Consider the following 17,136-nt stretch of genomic DNA (forward strand, 5'->3'; position numbering starts at 1 on the left):
AACAAAAACAGAGAAAAAGATATGGATGAGGGGGGTGGGTTTTTGTCCATCTGACGGGAGCAGCACGTTGCAACCCTGGGGCTCTCAGCGCAGCCTCAGCCAGCGCACCTCGGTAAAGATGGCAACAAGAGAAAAACAACCTAAACGACTGTTTATACTGTAGCCTAACGTTTGTTAAACAGGGTAGCAAACAGTGGTAACGAATTTTAGGACAACGGAATTGTCCCGTTACTGAGGTAATCGTTTCAAATAAGACCTTTTTTTGTTGTTGGTGTGTGTTCATCTAACAAGTGACTGTGCCGACCGTGCCCCGCCGTAAGCAGCGCACAGACCTGTCCCAGGTGCTGAAACCGCCGGTGTTGCGTTTCTGCGGCAACCAACGACCAAGTTCAGGCTACACCGCCAGTAACCAATTTTTTTTAATGAGAACAAGAAAAGGAGAGCGGGTGAGGAAAGGATCTTAGCGCGGTGAATGCTAAGCAACCCACTAGCTGACGTGTCGGTCCGGCTTTTCGCGAGTAAATGGGATATTCGTTTGTCCGGGCAGGATGTAAAAAATTGCTTGAAGGATGGGGAAACAAGGCTTCTCTGCGGCGACACTGCCTCTGCTCGTGTTGGGCTCGCTTACCGTATCCGTTTCCGCCGGTGGTAAGTGTAAGTTGACATGTGTTGATGCTAATATGATTAATAATAGCATCCGGAATAGGATCTATCAATCGATAATCAACCAAGTCAATGACCTGACAGTTCTATGCCCGTACAAACACATGTAAATTGAACATCCATATACTGCTAAATCAGTAAGAGTAATTGTGTGTGAATAGGCTATTGATTTCATAGGTTATTGATGAGAGGAAGGAGATGGTTCAAAATCTTTTTCGGTTACTGTATCACCAACTGAATTTAGCTCTGCCCGGAGTACCCCTGAAGTACCCCCTCTTGTGCATTTTACCAGTACGCCTATGGTCTCATGAGCCTTCTCAAGAACCCCCTGTGGACAGGCCAAGTAACCCCCGGGGTCCTAGTCCCCTGGTTGGGAACCACTGGCCTAATATAATGAACGGTATGTTAGTCTAGGGGTTCTGCAGAAACACCACTTTGTTATATATATATATATACAGAGAGAGACAGAGACAGAGACAGAGAGAGAGGCAGAGACAGAGACAGAGAGAGAGGCAGAGACAGAGACGGGGGGAGAGAGAGAGAGAGAGAGAGAGAGAGAGAGAGAGAGAGAGAGAGAGAGAGAGAGAGAGAGAGAGAGAGAGAGAGAGAGAGAGAGAGAGAGAGACAGAGAGAGAGAGAGAGAGAGAGAGAGAGACAGAGAGAGAGAGAGAGAGACAGAGACAGAGAGAGAGAGAGAGAGAGAGAGACAGAGACAGAGACGGGGGAGAGAGAGAGAGAGAGAGAGAGAGAGAGAGAGAGAGAGAGACAGAGAGAGAGAGAGAGAGAGAGAGACAGAGAGAGAGAGAGAGAGAGAGAGACAGAGAGAGAGAGAGAGAGAGAGAGAGAGAGAGAGAGAGAGACAGAGAGAGAGAGAGAGAGAGAGAGAGAGAGACAGAGAGAGAGAGAGAGAGAGAGAGAGAGAGAGAGAGAGAGAGAGAGAGAGAGAGAGAGAGAGAGAGAGAGAGAGAGAGACAGAGACAGAGAGAGAGACAGACAGGGAGAGAGAGAGAGAGAGAGAGAGAGAGAGAGAGAGAGAGAGAGAGACAGAGAGAGAGAGAGAGAGAGAGAGAGAGAGCTGTGAGTACAGGTTGTAGAGGTATGAATGGATTGGTATAGTCCAGTGTTTCCCAAACTACTATCTATGGTGGTGAAATGTCTCCTAGTAGTATACTATATATGGTGGTGAAATGTCTCCTAGTAGTATACTCTCTATGGTGGTGAAATGTCTCCTAGTAGTATACTATCTATGGTGGTGAAATGTCTCCTAGTAGTATACTATATATGGTGGTGAAATGTCTCCTAGTAGTATACTCTCTATGGTGGTGAAATGTCTCCTAGTAGTATACTATCTATGGTGGTGAAATGTCTCCTAGTAGTATACTATCTATGGTGGTGAAATGTCTCCTAGTAGTATACTATATATGGTGGTGAAATGTCTCCTAGTAGTATACTCTCTATGGTGGTGAAATGTCTCCTAGTAGTATACTATCTATGGTGGTGAAATGTCTCCTAGTAGTATACTATCTATGGTGGTGAAATGTCTCCTAGTAGTATACTATCTATGGTGGTGAAATGTCTCCTAGTAGTATACTCTCTATGGTGGTGAAATGTCTCCTAGTAGTATACTATCTATGGTGGTGAAATGTCTCCTAGTAGTATACTATCTATGGTGGTGAAATGTCTCCTAGTAGTATACTATCTATGGTGGTGAAATGTCTCCTAGTAGTATACTATCTATGGTGGTGAAATGTCTCCTAGTAGTATACTATCTATGGTGGTGAAATGTCTCCTAGTAGTATACTATCTATGGTGGTGAAATGTCTCCTAGTAGTATACTATATATGGTGGTGAAATGTCTCCTAGTAGTATACTCTCTATGGTGGTGAAATGTCTCCTAGTAGTATACTATCTATGGTGGTGAAATGTCTCCTAGTAGTATACTATCTATGGTGGTGAAATGTCTCCTAGTAGTATACTATATATGGTGGTGAAATGTCTCCTAGTAGTATACTCTCTATGGTGGTGAAATGTCTCCTAGTAGTATACTATCTATGGTGGTGAAATGTCTCTAGTAGTATACTATCTATGGTGGTGAAATGTCTCCTAGTAGTATACTATATATGGTGGTGAAATGTCTCCTAGTAGTATACTCTCTATGGTGGTGAAATGTCTCCTAGTAGTATACTATCTATGGTGGTGAAATGTCTCCTAGTAGTATACTATCTATGGTGGTGAAATGTCTCCTAGTAGTATACTATATATGGTGGTGAAATGTCTCCTAGTAGTATACTCTCTATGGTGGTGAAATGTCTCCTAGTAGTATACTATCTATGGTGGTGAAATGTCTCCTAGTAGTATACTATCTATGGTGGTGAAATGTCTCCTAGTAGTATACTATCTATGGTGGTGAAATGTCTCCTAGTAGTATACTATCTATGGTGGTGAAATGTCTCCTAGTAGTATACTATCTATGGTGGTGAAATGTCTCCTAGTAGTATACTATCTATGGTGGTGAAATGTCTCCTAGTAGTATACTATCTATGGTGGTGAAATGTCTCCTAGTAGTATACTATCTATGGTGGTGAAATGTCTCCTAGTAGTATACTATCTATGGTGGTGAAATGTCTCCTAGTAGTATACTATCTATGGTGGTGAAATGTCTCCTAGTAGTATACTATATATGGTGGTGAAATGTCTCCTAGTAGTATACTATCTATGGTGGTGAAATGTCTCCTAGTAGTATACTATCTATGGTGGTGAAATGTCTCCTAGTAGTATACTATCTATGGTGGTGAAATGTCTCCTAGTAGTATACTATCTATGGTGGTGAAATGTCTCCTAGTAGTATACTATCTATGGTGGTGAAATGTCTCCTAGTAGTATACTATCTATGGTGGTGAAATGTCTCCTAGTAGTATACTATCTATGGTGGTGAAATGTCTCCTAGTAGTATACTATCTATGGTGGTGAAATGTCTCCTAGTAGTATACTATCTATGGTGGTGAAATGTCTCCTAGTAGTATACTATCTATGGTGGTGAAATGTCTCCTAGTAGTATACTATCTATGGTGGTGAAATGTCTCCTAGTAGTATATGGTGAAATGTCTCCTAGTCTATCTATGGTGGTGAAATGTCTCCTAGTAGTATACTATCTATGGTGGTGAAATGTCTCCTAGTAGTATACTATCTATGGTGGTGAAATGTCTCCTAGTAGTATACTATCTATGGTGGTGAAATGTCTCCTAGTAGTATACTATCTATGGTGGTGAAATGTCTCCTAGTAGTATACTCTCTATGGTGGTGAAATGTCTCCTAGTAGTATACTATCTATGGTGGTGAAATGTCTCCTAGTAGTATACTATCTATGGTGGTGAAATGTCTCCTAGTAGTATACTATCTATGGTGGTGAAATGTCTCTATGGTGGTGAAATGTCTCCTAGTAGTATACTATCTATGGTGGTGAAATGTCTCCTAGTAGTATACTATCTATGGTGGTGAAATGTCTCCTAGTAGTATACTATCTATGGTGGTGAAATGTCTCCTAGTAGTATACTCTCTATGGTGGTGAAATGTCTCCTAGTAGTATACTATCTATGATGGTGAAATGTCTCCTAGTAGTATACTATCTATGGTGGTGAAATGTCTCCTAGTAGTATACTATCTATGATGGTGAAATGTCTCCTAGTAGTATACTCTCTATGGTGGTGAAATGTCTCCTAGTAGTATACTATCTATGGTGGTGAAATGTCTCCTAGTAGTATACTATCTATGGAGGTGAAATGTCTCCTAGTAGTATACTATCTCCTAGTAGTATACTCTCTATGGTGGGAAATGTCTCCTAGTATTATACTCTCTATGGTGGTGACATGTCTCCTAGTAGTATACTATCTATGATGGTGAAATGTCTCCTAGTAGTATACTATCTATGGTGGTCAAATGTCTCCTAGTAGTATACTATCTATGGTGGTGAAATGTCTCCTAGTAGTATACTCTCTATGGTGGTGAAATGTCTCCTAGTAGTATACTCTCTATGGTGGTGAAATGTCTCCTAGTAGTATACTATCTATGGTGGTGAAATGTCTCCTAGTAGTATACTATCTATGGTGGTGAAATGTCTCCTAGTAGTATACTATCTATGGTGGTGAAATGTCTCCTAGTAGTATACTATCTATGGTGGTGAAATGTCTCCTAGTAGTATACTATCTATGGTGGTGAAATGTCTCCTAGTAGTATACTATATATGGTGGTGAAATGTCTCCTAGTAGTATACTCTCTATGGTGGTGAAATGTCTCCTAGTAGTATACTATCTATGGTGGTGAAATGTCTCCTAGTAGTATACTATCTATGGTGGTGAAATGTCTCCTAGTAGTATACTATATATGGTGGTGAAATGTCTCCTAGTAGTATACTGTCTATGGTGGTGAAATGTCTCCTAGTAGTATACTATCTATGGTGGTGAAATGTCTCCTAGTAGTATACTATCTATGGTGGTGAAATGTCTCCTAGTAGTATACTATCTATGGTGGTGAAATGTCTCCTAGTAGTATACTATCTATGGTGGTGAAATGTCTCCTAGTAGTATACTATCTATGGTGGTGAAATGTCTCCTAGTAGTATACTCTCTATGATGGTGAAATGTCTCCTAGTAGTATATGGTGGTGAAATGTCTCCTAGTAGTATACTATCTATGGTGGTGAAATGTCTCCTAGTAGTATACTATCTATGGTGGTGAAATGTCTCTAGTAGTATACTATCTATGGTGGTGAAATGTCTCCTAGTAGTATACTATCTATGGTGGTGAAATGTCTCCTAGTAGTATACTATCTATGGTGGTGAAATGTCTCCTAGTAGTATACTATCTATGGTGGTGAAATGTCTCCTAGTAGTATACTATCTATGGTGGTGAAATGTCTCCTAGTAGTATACTCTCTATGGTGGTGAAATGTCTCCTAGTAGTATACTATCTATGATGGTGAAATGTCTCCTAGTAGTATACTATCTATGGTGGTGAAATGTCTCCTAGTAGTATACTATCTATGATGGTGAAATGTCTCCTAGTAGTATACTCTCTATGGTGGTGAAATGTCTCCTAGTAGTATACTATCTATGGTGGTGAAATGTCTCCTAGTAGTATACTATCTATGGAGGTGAAATGTCTCCTAGTAGTATACTATCTCCTAGTAGTATACTCTCTATGGTGGGAAATGTCTCCTAGTATTATACTCTCTATGGTGGTGACATGTCTCCTAGTAGTATACTATCTATGATGGTGAAATGTCTCCTAGTAGTATACTATCTATGGTGGTCAAATGTCTCCTAGTAGTATACTATCTATGGTGGTGAAATGTCTCCTAGTAGTATACTATCTATGGTGGTGAAATGTCTCCTAGTAGTATACTATCTATGGTGGTGAAATGTCTCCTAGTAGTATACTCTCTATGATGGTGAAATGTCTCCTAGTAGTATACTATCTATGGTGGTGAAATGTCTCCTAGTAGTATACTATCTATGGTGGTGAAATGTCTCCTAGTAGTATACTCTCTATGGTGGTGAAATGTCTCCTAGTAGTATACTCTCTATGGTGGTGTAATGTCTCCTAGTAGTATACTATCTATGGTGGTGAAATGTCTCCTAGTAGTATACTCTCTATGGTGGTGAAATGTCTCCTAGTAGTATACTCTCTATGGTGGTGAAATGTCTCCTAGTAGTATACTATCTATGGTGGTGAAATGTCTCCTAGTAGTATACTATCTATGGTGGTGAAATGTCTCCTAGTAGTATACTATCTATGGTGGTGAAATGTCTCCTAGTAGTATACTATCTATGGTGGTGAAATGTCTCCTAGTAGTATACTATCTATGGTGGTGAAATGTCTCCTAGTAGTATACTATATATGGTGGTGAAATGTCTCCTAGTAGTATACTCTCTATGGTGGTGAAATGTCTCCTAGTAGTATACTATCTATGGTGGTGAAATGTCTCCTAGTAGTATACTATCTATGGTGGTGAAATGTCTCCTAGTAGTATACTATATATGGTGGTGAAATGTCTCCTAGTAGTATACTCTCTATGGTGGTGAAATGTCTCCTAGTAGTATACTATCTATGGTGGTGAAATGTCTCCTAGTAGTATACTATCTATGGTGGTGAAATGTCTCCTAGTAGTATACTATCTATGGTGGTGAAATGTCTCCTAGTAGTATACTCTATGGTGGTGAAATGTCTCCTAGTAGTATACTATCTATGGTGGTGAAATGTCTCCTAGTAGTATACTATCTATGGTGGTGAAATGTCTCCTAGTAGTATACTGTCTATGGTGGTGAAATGTCTCCTAGTAGTATACTATCTATGGTGGTGAAATGTCTCCTAGTAGTATACTATCTATGGTGGTGAAATGTCTCCTAGTAGTATACTATCTATGGTGGTGAAATGTCTCCTAGTAGTATACTATCTATGGTGGTGAAATGTCTCCTAGTAGTATACTATCTATGGTGGTGAAATGTCTCCTAGTAGTATACTCTCTATGATGGTGAAATGTCTCCTAGTAGTATACTCTCTATGGTGGTGAAATGTCTCCTAGTAGTATACTATCTATGGTGGTGAAATGTCTCCTAGTAGTATACTATCTATGGTGGTGAAATGTCTCCTAGTAGTATACTATCTATGGTGGTGAAATGTCTCCTAGTAGTATACTATCTATGGTGGTGAAATGTCTCCTAGTAGTATACTATCTATGGTGGTGAAATGTCTCCTAGTAGTATACTATCTATGGTGGTGAAATGTCTCCTAGTAGTATACTATCTATGGTGGTGAAATGTCTCCTAGTAGTATACTCTCTATGGTGGTGAAATGTCTCCTAGTAGTATACTATCTATGATGGTGAAATGTCTCCTAGTAGTATACTATCTATGGTGGTGAAATGTCTCCTAGTAGTATACTATCTATGATGGTGAAATGTCTCCTAGTAGTATACTCTCTATGGTGGTGAAATGTCTCCTAGTAGTATACTATCTATGGTGGTGAAATGTCTCCTAGTAGTATACTATCTATGGAGGTGAAATGTCTCCTAGTAGTATACTATCTCCTAGTAGTATACTCTCTATGGTGGGAAATGTCTCCTAGTATTATACTCTCTATGGTGGTGACATGTCTCCTAGTAGTATACTATCTATGATGGTGAAATGTCTCCTAGTAGTATACTATCTATGGTGGTGAAATGTCTCCTAGTAGTATACTCTCTATGGTGGTGAAATGTCTCCTAGTAGTATACTCTCTATGGTGGTGAAATGTCTCCTAGTAGTATACTATCTATGGTGGTGAAATGTCTCCTAGTAGTATACTATCTATGGTGGTGAAATGTCTCCTAGTAGTATACTATCTATGGTGGTGAAATGTCTCCTAGTAGTATACTATCTATGGTGGTGAAATGTCTCCTAGTAGTATACTATCTATGGTGGTGAAATGTCTCCTAGTGGACATGGTGAAATGGACAACACTCTCCAAGCTGCTATTTAATTCAAAGCACTTCAGACGTCACTGCAGTATGCCCACATACGTGATCATAGCTGCGGGGGCAGTTACACAAATTTGACTTTCTTACAGCCTAATTTTCTAGACATCAATGTACAGCAATATCTTCTATATCGGAGAACCCCCTGTAATATATACACATCCTTAGCTATGGGGCTTACAAGAGATGAATTTCATATACTTTTCACAACATCAGTGTAGCAGATATCACAATATCTTAAATATAACTTCAAATAAAATAAATCAATGTAGGCTACAGCAGAACACATATGAGAATATATTGGCCTCCTACCTATGTGACAATATGAATCACTTATTCAGATTACAAACTGGTTCTGTAAAGGTAAATGAAAAATGTCCTGCCTTACTTTTCAAAACCTCCCACAATGCCTCTCGCCATGTCAAGTCCATTTATCTCCTGAGTGTCAACTTCTTGCTCAAAGCCATGAGCGGGCCTGTGTTCTGTGATGTTTAGCCTCCTTCCAAGGCTGTTCTGAAGACTCTGGCTGTTAGTGCCTATTTTATATATATTTTATTTTATTTTATTTGAAGTGTTAACCTGGCTGTCCTCTCTAGCCTTGTCTACAAGGCTAGCTACCACCAAATGTGCCTGGGTTCAGGCGTGTTCAAAAACCTTTCTTCAGAGGGCTCTTCCTTCTTTTTCCTTTTCTACGTCTGGTGCAGAGGATGTTTTCCACCAGCTGTGTAAAGTACTTTAGTAAAAAATAATATAAAGTACTACTTAAGTAGTGTCACAGGGCTGGCTCATAGCCTGCGGCAACAATGAGGGGACACGAACAACAGGTATAGGCCAATTAAAAAATGTTCTTTATTGTAAACAAAACTATTAACTTTAAACTAAGAAAAATAAATAAGGTGTGGAAGTATCATAATGTAAGGTGTATGTAAAGTGCAGGGATGTGTGAATCTGTGTGTGTGAATGACAGTGAAAACTATGTAAAACTACAAAAGAACAAACAAAACAGGTTCATACCTGGAGGAGCAGAGAGAGAGAGAGAGAGAGAGAGAGAGAGAGAGAGAGAGAGAGAGAGAGAGAGAGAGAGAGAGACAGAGAGAGACAGAGAGAGAGAGAGAGAGAGAGAGAGAGAGAGAGACAGAGAGAGACAGAGAGAGAGAGAGAGAGAGAGAGAGAGAGAGAGAGAGAGAGAGAGAGAGAGAGAGAGAGAGAGAGAGAGGTGATTAGTGACACAGTTTAAATACCCTGATCCCAGGTGACTCCAATCACTAACGACCCCCCTCTGCCTGCAGGAGGAACCACCCCTGTAAAAAATAATATAAACTACTACTTAAGTAGTTATTTGGTGGTATCTATACTTTACTTTACTATTTATATTTTTGGCAACTTTTACTTTACTAAAATTCCTAAAGAAAATATTGTACTTTTTACTCCGTACATTTTCCCTGAAAACCAAAAGTACTCGTTACGTTTTGAATGCTTAGCAGGACAGGAAAATTGTCAAATTCAAGCACTTATCAAGAGAGCACTTGGTCATCCCTACTGCCTCTGATTCTGACGGACACACTAAACACAAATGTAAATAATGTCTGAGTGTTTTTTTGTATTTGTGTTTACTATGGATCTCTATTAGCTGCTGCCAAAGTAGCAGCTGCTCCTCCTGGGGTCCAGCAAAATTAAGGCAGTTTATACCATTTTAAAAACATTACAATACATTCACAGACTGTGTCCTCAGGCCCCTACTCCACCACTACCACATATATGCAGTACAAACTCCATGTGTATGTATAGTGTGTATGCATGTGTCTGTGTTTATGTTTGTGGTGCTTTACAGTTCCCGCTGTTCCATAAGGTATTTTCTTATCTGTTTTTTTTTTTAAATCTAATTTTACTGCTTGAATGAGTTACTTGATGTGGAATAGAGTTCCATGTAGTCATGGCTCTATGTAGTACTGTGGAATAGAGTTCCATGTAGTCATGGCTCTATGTAGTACTGTGGAATAGAGTTCCATGTAGTCATGGCTCTATGTAGTACTGTGGAATAGAGTTCCATGTAGTCATGGCTCTATGTAGTACTGTGGAATAGAGTTCCATGTAGTCATGGCTCTATGTAGTACTGTGGAATAGAGTTGCATGTAGTCATGGCTCTATGTAGTACTGTGGAATAGAGTTCCATGTAGTCATGGCTCTATGTAGTACTGTGGAATAGAGTTCCATGTAGTCATGGCTCTATGTAGTACTGTGGAATAGAGTTCCATGTAGTCATGGCTCTATGTAGTACTGTGGAATAGAGTTCCATGTAGTCATGGCTCTATGTAGTACTGTGGAATAGAGTTCCATGTAGTCATGGCTCTATGTAGTACTGTGGAATAGAGTTCCATGTAGTCATGGCTCTATGTAGTACTGTGGAATAGAGTTCCATGTAGTCATGGCTCTATGTAGTACTGTGGAATAGAGTTCCATGTAGTCATGGCTCTATGTAGTACTGTGGAATAGAGTTCCATGTAGTCATGGCTCTATGTAGTACTGTGGAATAGAGTTCCATGTAGTCATGGCTCTATGTAGTACTGTGGAATATAGTTCCATGTAGTCATGGCTCTATGTAGTACTGTGGAATAGAGTTCCATGTAGTCATGGCTCTATGTAGTACTGTGGAATAGAGTTCCATGTAGTCATGGCTCTATGTAGTACTGTGGAATAGAGTTCCATGTAGTCATGGCTCTATGTAGTACTGTGGAATAGAGTTCCATGTAGTCATGGCTCTATGTAGTACTGTGGAATAGAGTTCCATGTAGTCATGGCTCTATGTAGTACTGTGGAATAGAGTTCCATGTAGTCATGGCTCTATGTAGTACTGTGGAATAGAGTTCCATGTAGTCATGGCTCTATGTAGTACTGTGGAATATAGTTCCATGTAGTCATGGCTCTATGTAGTACTGTGGAATAGAGTTCCATGTAGTCATGGCTCTATGTAGTACTGTGGAATAGAGTTCCATGTAGTCATGGCTCTATGTAGTACTGTGGAATAGAGTTCCATGTAGTCATGGCTCTATGTAGTACTGTGGAATAGAGTTCCATGTAGTCATAGCTCTATGTAGTACTGTGGAATAGAGTTCCATGTAGTCATAGCTCTATGTAGTACTGTGGAATATAGTTCCATGTAGTCATGGCTCTATGTAGTACTGTGGAATAGAGTTCCATGTAGTCATGGCTCTATGTAGTACTGTGGAATAGAGTTCCATGTAGTCATGGCTCTGTGTGGTACTGTGGAATAGAGTTCCATGTAGTCGTGGCTCTATGTAGTACTGTGGAATAGAGTTCCATGTAGTCATGGCTCTATGTAGTACTGTGGAATATAGTTCCATGTAGTCATGGCTCTATGTAGTACTGTGGAATAGAGTTCCATGTAGTCATGGCTCTATGTAGTACTGTGGAATATAGTTCCATGTAGTCATGGCTCTATGTAGTACTGTGGAATAGAGTTCCATGTAGTCATGGCTCTATGTAGTACTGTGGAATAGAGTTCCATGTAGTCATGGCTCTGTGTGGTACTGTGGAATAGAGTTCCATGTAGTCGTGGCTCTATGTAGTACTGTGGAATAGAGTTCCATGTAGTAATGACTCTATGTAGTACTGTGGAATAGAGTTCCATGTAGTCATGGCTCTATGTAGTACTGTGGAATAGAGTTCCATGTAGTCATGGCTCTATGTAGTACTGTGGAATAGAGTTCCATGTAGTCATGGCTCTATGTAGTACTGTGGAATAGAGTTCCATGTAGTCATGGCTCTATGTAGTACTGTGGAATAGAGTTCCATGTAGTCATGGCTCTATGTAGTACTGTGGAATAGAGTTCCATGTGGTCATGGCTCTATGTAGTACTGTGGAATAGAGTTCCATGTGGTCATGGCTCTATGTAGTACTGTGGAATGGAGTTCCATGTAGTCATGGCTCTATGTAGTACTGTGGAATAGAGTTCCATGTAGTCATGGCTCTATGTAGTACTGTGGAATAGAGTTCCATGTAGTCGTGGCTCTATGTAGTACTGTGGAATAGAGTTCCATGTAGTCATGGCTCTATGTAGTACTGTGGAATGGAGTTCCATGTAGTCATGGCTCTATGTAGTACTGTGGAATAGAGTTCCATGTAGTCATGGCTCTATGTAGTACTGTGGAATAGAGTTCCATGTAGTCATGGCTCTATGTAGTACTGTGGAATAGAGTTCCATGTAGTCATGGCTCTATGTAGTACTGTGGAATAGAGTTCCATGTAGTCATGGCTCTATGTAGTACTGTGGAATAGAGTTCCATGTAGTCATGGCTCTATGTAGTACTGTGGAATAGAGTTCCATGTAGTCATGGCTCTATGTAGTACTGTGGAATAGAGTTCCATGTAGTCATGGCTCTATGTAGTACTGTGGAATAGAGTTCCATGTAGTCATGGCTCTATGTAGTACTGTGGAATAGAGTTCCATGTAGTCATGGCTCTATGTAGTACTGTGGAATAGAGTTCCATGTAGTCATGGCTCTATGTAGTACTGTGGAATAGAGTTCCATGTAGTCATGGCTCTATGTAGTACTGTGGAATAGAGTTGCATGTAGTCATGGCTCTATGTAGTACTGTGGAATAGAGTTCCATGTAGTCATGGCTCTATGTAGTACTGTGGAATAGAGTTCCATGTAGTCATGGCTCTATGTAGTACTGTGGAATAGAGTTTCATGTGGTCATGGCTCTGTGTGGTACTGTGGAATAGAGTTCCATGTAGTCATGGCTCTGTGTGGTACTGTGGAATAGAGTTCCATGTAGTCATGGCTCTGTGTGGTACTGTGGAATAGAGTTCCATGTAGTCATAGCTCTATGTAGTAATGTAGAATAGAGTTCCATGTAGTCATGGCTCTGTGTGGTACTGTGGAATAGAGTTCCATGTAGTCGTGGCTCTATGTAGTACTGTGGAATAGAGTTGCATGTAGTCATGGCTCTATGTAGTACTGTGGAATAGAGTTCCATGTAGTAATGACTCTATGTAGTACTGTGGAATAGAGTTCCATGTAGTCATGGCTCTATGTAGTACTGTGGAATAGAGTTGCATGTAGTCATGGCTCTATGTAGTACTGTGGAATAGAGTTCCATGTAGTCATGGCTCTATGTAGTACTGTGGAATAGAGTTCCATGTAGTCATGGCTCTATGTAGTACTGTGGAATAGAGTTCCATGTGGTCATGGCTCTATGTAGTACTGTGGAATAGAGTTCCATGTAGTCATGGCTCTATGTAGTACTGTGGAATAGAGTTTCATGTAGTCATGGCTCTATGTAGTACTGTGGAATAGAGTTCCATGTAGTCATAGCTCTATGTAGTACTGTGGAATAGAGTTTCATGTAGTCATGGCTCTGTGTGGTACTGTGTGCCATCCATAGTCTGTTCTGGATTTGGGGACTGTGAAGAGACCTCTTGTGGGGTATGCATGGGTGTCCGAGCTGTGTGCCAGTAGTTTAGACAGACAGCTCGGTGCATTCAACATGTGCTGCTCTACCTTCTGAATACACCTTCTGAATTCTGAATACACCTTCTGAATGCACCTTCTGAATGCACCTTCTGAATTCTGAATGCACCTTCTGAATGCACCTTCTGAATACACCTTCTGAATTCTGAATACACCTTCTGAATGCACCGTCTGAATGCACCTTCTGAATTCTGAATGCACCTTCTGAATGCACCTTCTGAATACACCTTCTGAATACACCTTCTGAATTCACCTTCTGAATACACCTTCTGAATACACCTTCTGAATGCACCTTCTGAATTCTGAATACACCTTCTGAATGCACCTTCTGAATACACCTTCTGAATTCACCTTCTGAATACACCTTCTGAATTCACCTTCTGAATACACCTTCTGAATTCACCTTCTGAATACACCTTCTGAATTCACCTTCTGAATACACCTTCTGAATTCACCTTCTGAATACACCTTCTGAATACACCTTCTGAATGCACCTTCTGAATTCTGAATACACCTTCTGAATGCACCTTCTGAATACACCTTCTGAATACACCTTCTGAATACACCTTCTGAATACACCTTCTGAATACACCTTCTGAATACACCTTCTGAATTCACCTTCTGAATACACCTTCTGAATACACCTTCTGAATACACCTTCTGAATACACCTTCTGAATACACCTTCTGAATACACCTTCTGAATACACCTTCTGAATACACCTTCTGAATTCACCTTCTGAATACACCTTCTGAATACACCTTCTGAATACACCTTCTGAATGCACCTTCTGAATACACCTTCTGAATACACCTTCTGAATACACCTTCTGAATACACCTTCTGAATACACCTTCTGAATTCACCTTCTGAATACACCTTCTGAATGCACCTTCTGAATACACCTTCTGAATTCACCTTCTGAATACACCTTCTGAATGCACCTTCTGAATTCTGAATTCACCTTCTCGGTGCATTCAACACCTCTCATAAATACAAGCAGTGACGAAGTCAATCTGAACTCCACTTTGAGCCAGGAGAGATTGACATGCATATTATTAATATTAGCTCTCTGTGTACATCCAAGGGCCAGCCGTGCTGCCCTGTTCTGAACCAATTGAAATTTTCCTAAGTCCTTTTTTGTGGCACCTGACCACATGACTGAACATGTGGTCAGTGACAAAACCTGGGCCTGTAGGGCCTGCCTTGTTGACAGTGCTGTCGGAAGGTAGAAACTAGGGCCTGTAGGACCTGCCTTGTTGACAGTGCTGTGAGAAGGTAGAAACTAGGGCCTGTAGGACCTGCCTTGTTGACAGTGCTGTCAGAAGGTAGAGCAGCGCTTTATCATGGACATACTTCTCCCCATCTTAGCTACTGTTGTATCAATATGTTTTGACCATGACAGTTTGGTCACCTCAACTTGCTCAATTTCCACATGATTTATTACAAGATTTAGTTGAGGTTTAGGGTTTAGTGAATGATTTATCCCAAATACAATGCTTTTAGTTTTTAGAAATATTTAGGACTAACTTATTCCTTGCCACCCACTCTGAAACTAACTGCAGCTCTTTGTAAAGTCTTTGCAGTCATTTCAGTCGCTGTAGTAGCTGATATGTATAGTGTTGAGTCATTTCAGTCGCTGTAGTAGCTAACATGTATAGTGTTGAGTCATTTCAGTCGCTGTAGTAGCTAACGCGTATAGTGTTGAGTCATTTCAGTCGCTGTAGTAGCTAACACGTATAGTGTTGAGTCATTTCAGTCGCTGTAGTAGCTGATATGTATAGTGTTGAGTCATTTCAGTCGCTGTAGTAGCTGATATGTATAGTGTTGAGTCATTTCAGTCGCTGTAGTAGCTAACGCGTATAGTGTTGAGTCATTTCAGTCGCTGTAGTAGCTAACACGTATAGTGTTGAGTCATTTCAGTCGCTGTAGTAGCTGATATGTATAGTGTTGAGTCATTTCAGTCGCTGTAGTAGCTAACATGTATAGTGTTGAGTCATTTCAGTCGCTGTAGTAGCTAACATGTATAGTGTTGAGTCATTTCAGTCGCTGTAGTAGCTAACATGTATAGTGTTGAGTCATTTCAGTCGCTGTAGTAGCTAACACGTATAGTGTTGAGTCATTTCAGTCGCTGTAGGAGCTAACACGTATAGTGTTGAGTCATTTCAGTCGCTGTAGTAGCTAACACGTATAGTGTTGAGTCATTTCAGTCGCTGTAGGAGCTAACACGTATAGCGGTGAGTCATTTCAGTCGGTGTAGGAGCTGATATGTATAGTGTTGAGTCATTTCAGTCGCTGTAGTAGCTAACACGTATAGTGTTGAGTCATTTCAGTCGCTGTAGGAGCTGATATGTATAGTGTTGAGTCATTTCAGTCACTGTAGTAGCTAACACGTATAGTGTTGAGTCATTTCAGTCGCTGTAGTAGCTGATATGTATAGGCTTGAGTCATCCACGTACATAGACACACTGGCTTTACACGAAGCTTGTCAGTAGTAAAGATTGCAAAAAGTAAAGGGCCTAGACAACTGTTGGACTGTGTCTCTGGCTATCCGTACATTTTAAAAACAAGAACATGGTGCTGTCTGCTTTGCTTAATGTAAGGGATTTGAAATGATTTATACTTTTACTTTTGATACTTAAGTATATTTAAAACAAAATACTTTTAGACTTTTACTCAAGTAGTATTTTACTGGGTGACTTTCACTTTTACTTAAAGTAACTTTCTATTAAAGTATCTTTACTTTTACTCAAGTATGACAATTTTCCACCCACTCTTTTGCTAGTTTAATCGCTCCAGTCATTTCTAGACCCAAGCTCCCTACCTTTTTGCATGTTGTACAGCCCAACATTGATTTCTGCATGACAAGCCAGGTTTTACTTTTGCTTGTTCTTGAACTGCAAATTGCACCTGCTCCGAGCACTTCGTTGGTGGACGCACTGCCCTTCTCCTCCCCAGCTCTGACTCGCTAGTAAACCTATTAGCTAGTGGACGTGGTGATGTTGAACTGGTGGGATTAGCATCGCTGCTAGCTAGTAAGCCTATTAGCTAGTGGACGTGGTGATGTTGAACTGGTGGGATTAGCATCGCTGCTAGCTAGTAAGCCTATTAGCTAGTGGACGTGGTGATGTTGAACTGGTGGGATTAGCATTGCTGCTAGCTAGTAAGCCTATTAGCTAGTGGACGTGGTGATATTGAACTGGTGGGATTAGCATCGCTGCTAGCTAGTAAACCTATTAGCTAGTGGACGTGGTGATGTTGAACTGGTGGGATTAGCATCGCTGCTAGCTAGTAAGCCTATTAGCTAGTGGACGTGGTGATGTTGAACTGGTGGGATTAGCATCACTGCTAGTTAGTAAGCCTATTAGCTAGTGGACGTGGTGATGTTAAACTGGTGGGATTAGCATCGCTGCTAGCTAGTGTAACAGTATAACTTTAGTCCGTCCCCGGGCGCGAACCAGGGACCCTC

The 17,136-nt window shown here is 40.5% G+C and overlaps 1 protein-coding gene across 1 annotated transcript in view; it reads left to right on the plus strand.

The window, feature by feature from the left end:
* The first annotated feature begins 549 nt into the window (after positions 1–549).
* LOC135572311 (fibronectin type III domain-containing protein 5-like) overlaps positions 550–17,136 on the plus strand; it is a 54,115-nt gene continuing 37,528 nt past the window's right edge. The window contains exon 1 of the mRNA XM_065020031.1: positions 550–648. Coding sequence (XP_064876103.1) covers positions 570–648 — 79 coding nt within the window. The 5' untranslated portion in view covers positions 550–569. The remainder of the gene's footprint in view (positions 649–17,136) is intronic.

The sequence above is a fragment of the Oncorhynchus nerka genome, linkage group LG7 (assembly GCF_034236695.1).
Source record: "Oncorhynchus nerka isolate Pitt River linkage group LG7, Oner_Uvic_2.0, whole genome shotgun sequence".
NCBI lineage: Eukaryota > Metazoa > Chordata > Actinopteri > Salmoniformes > Salmonidae > Oncorhynchus > Oncorhynchus nerka.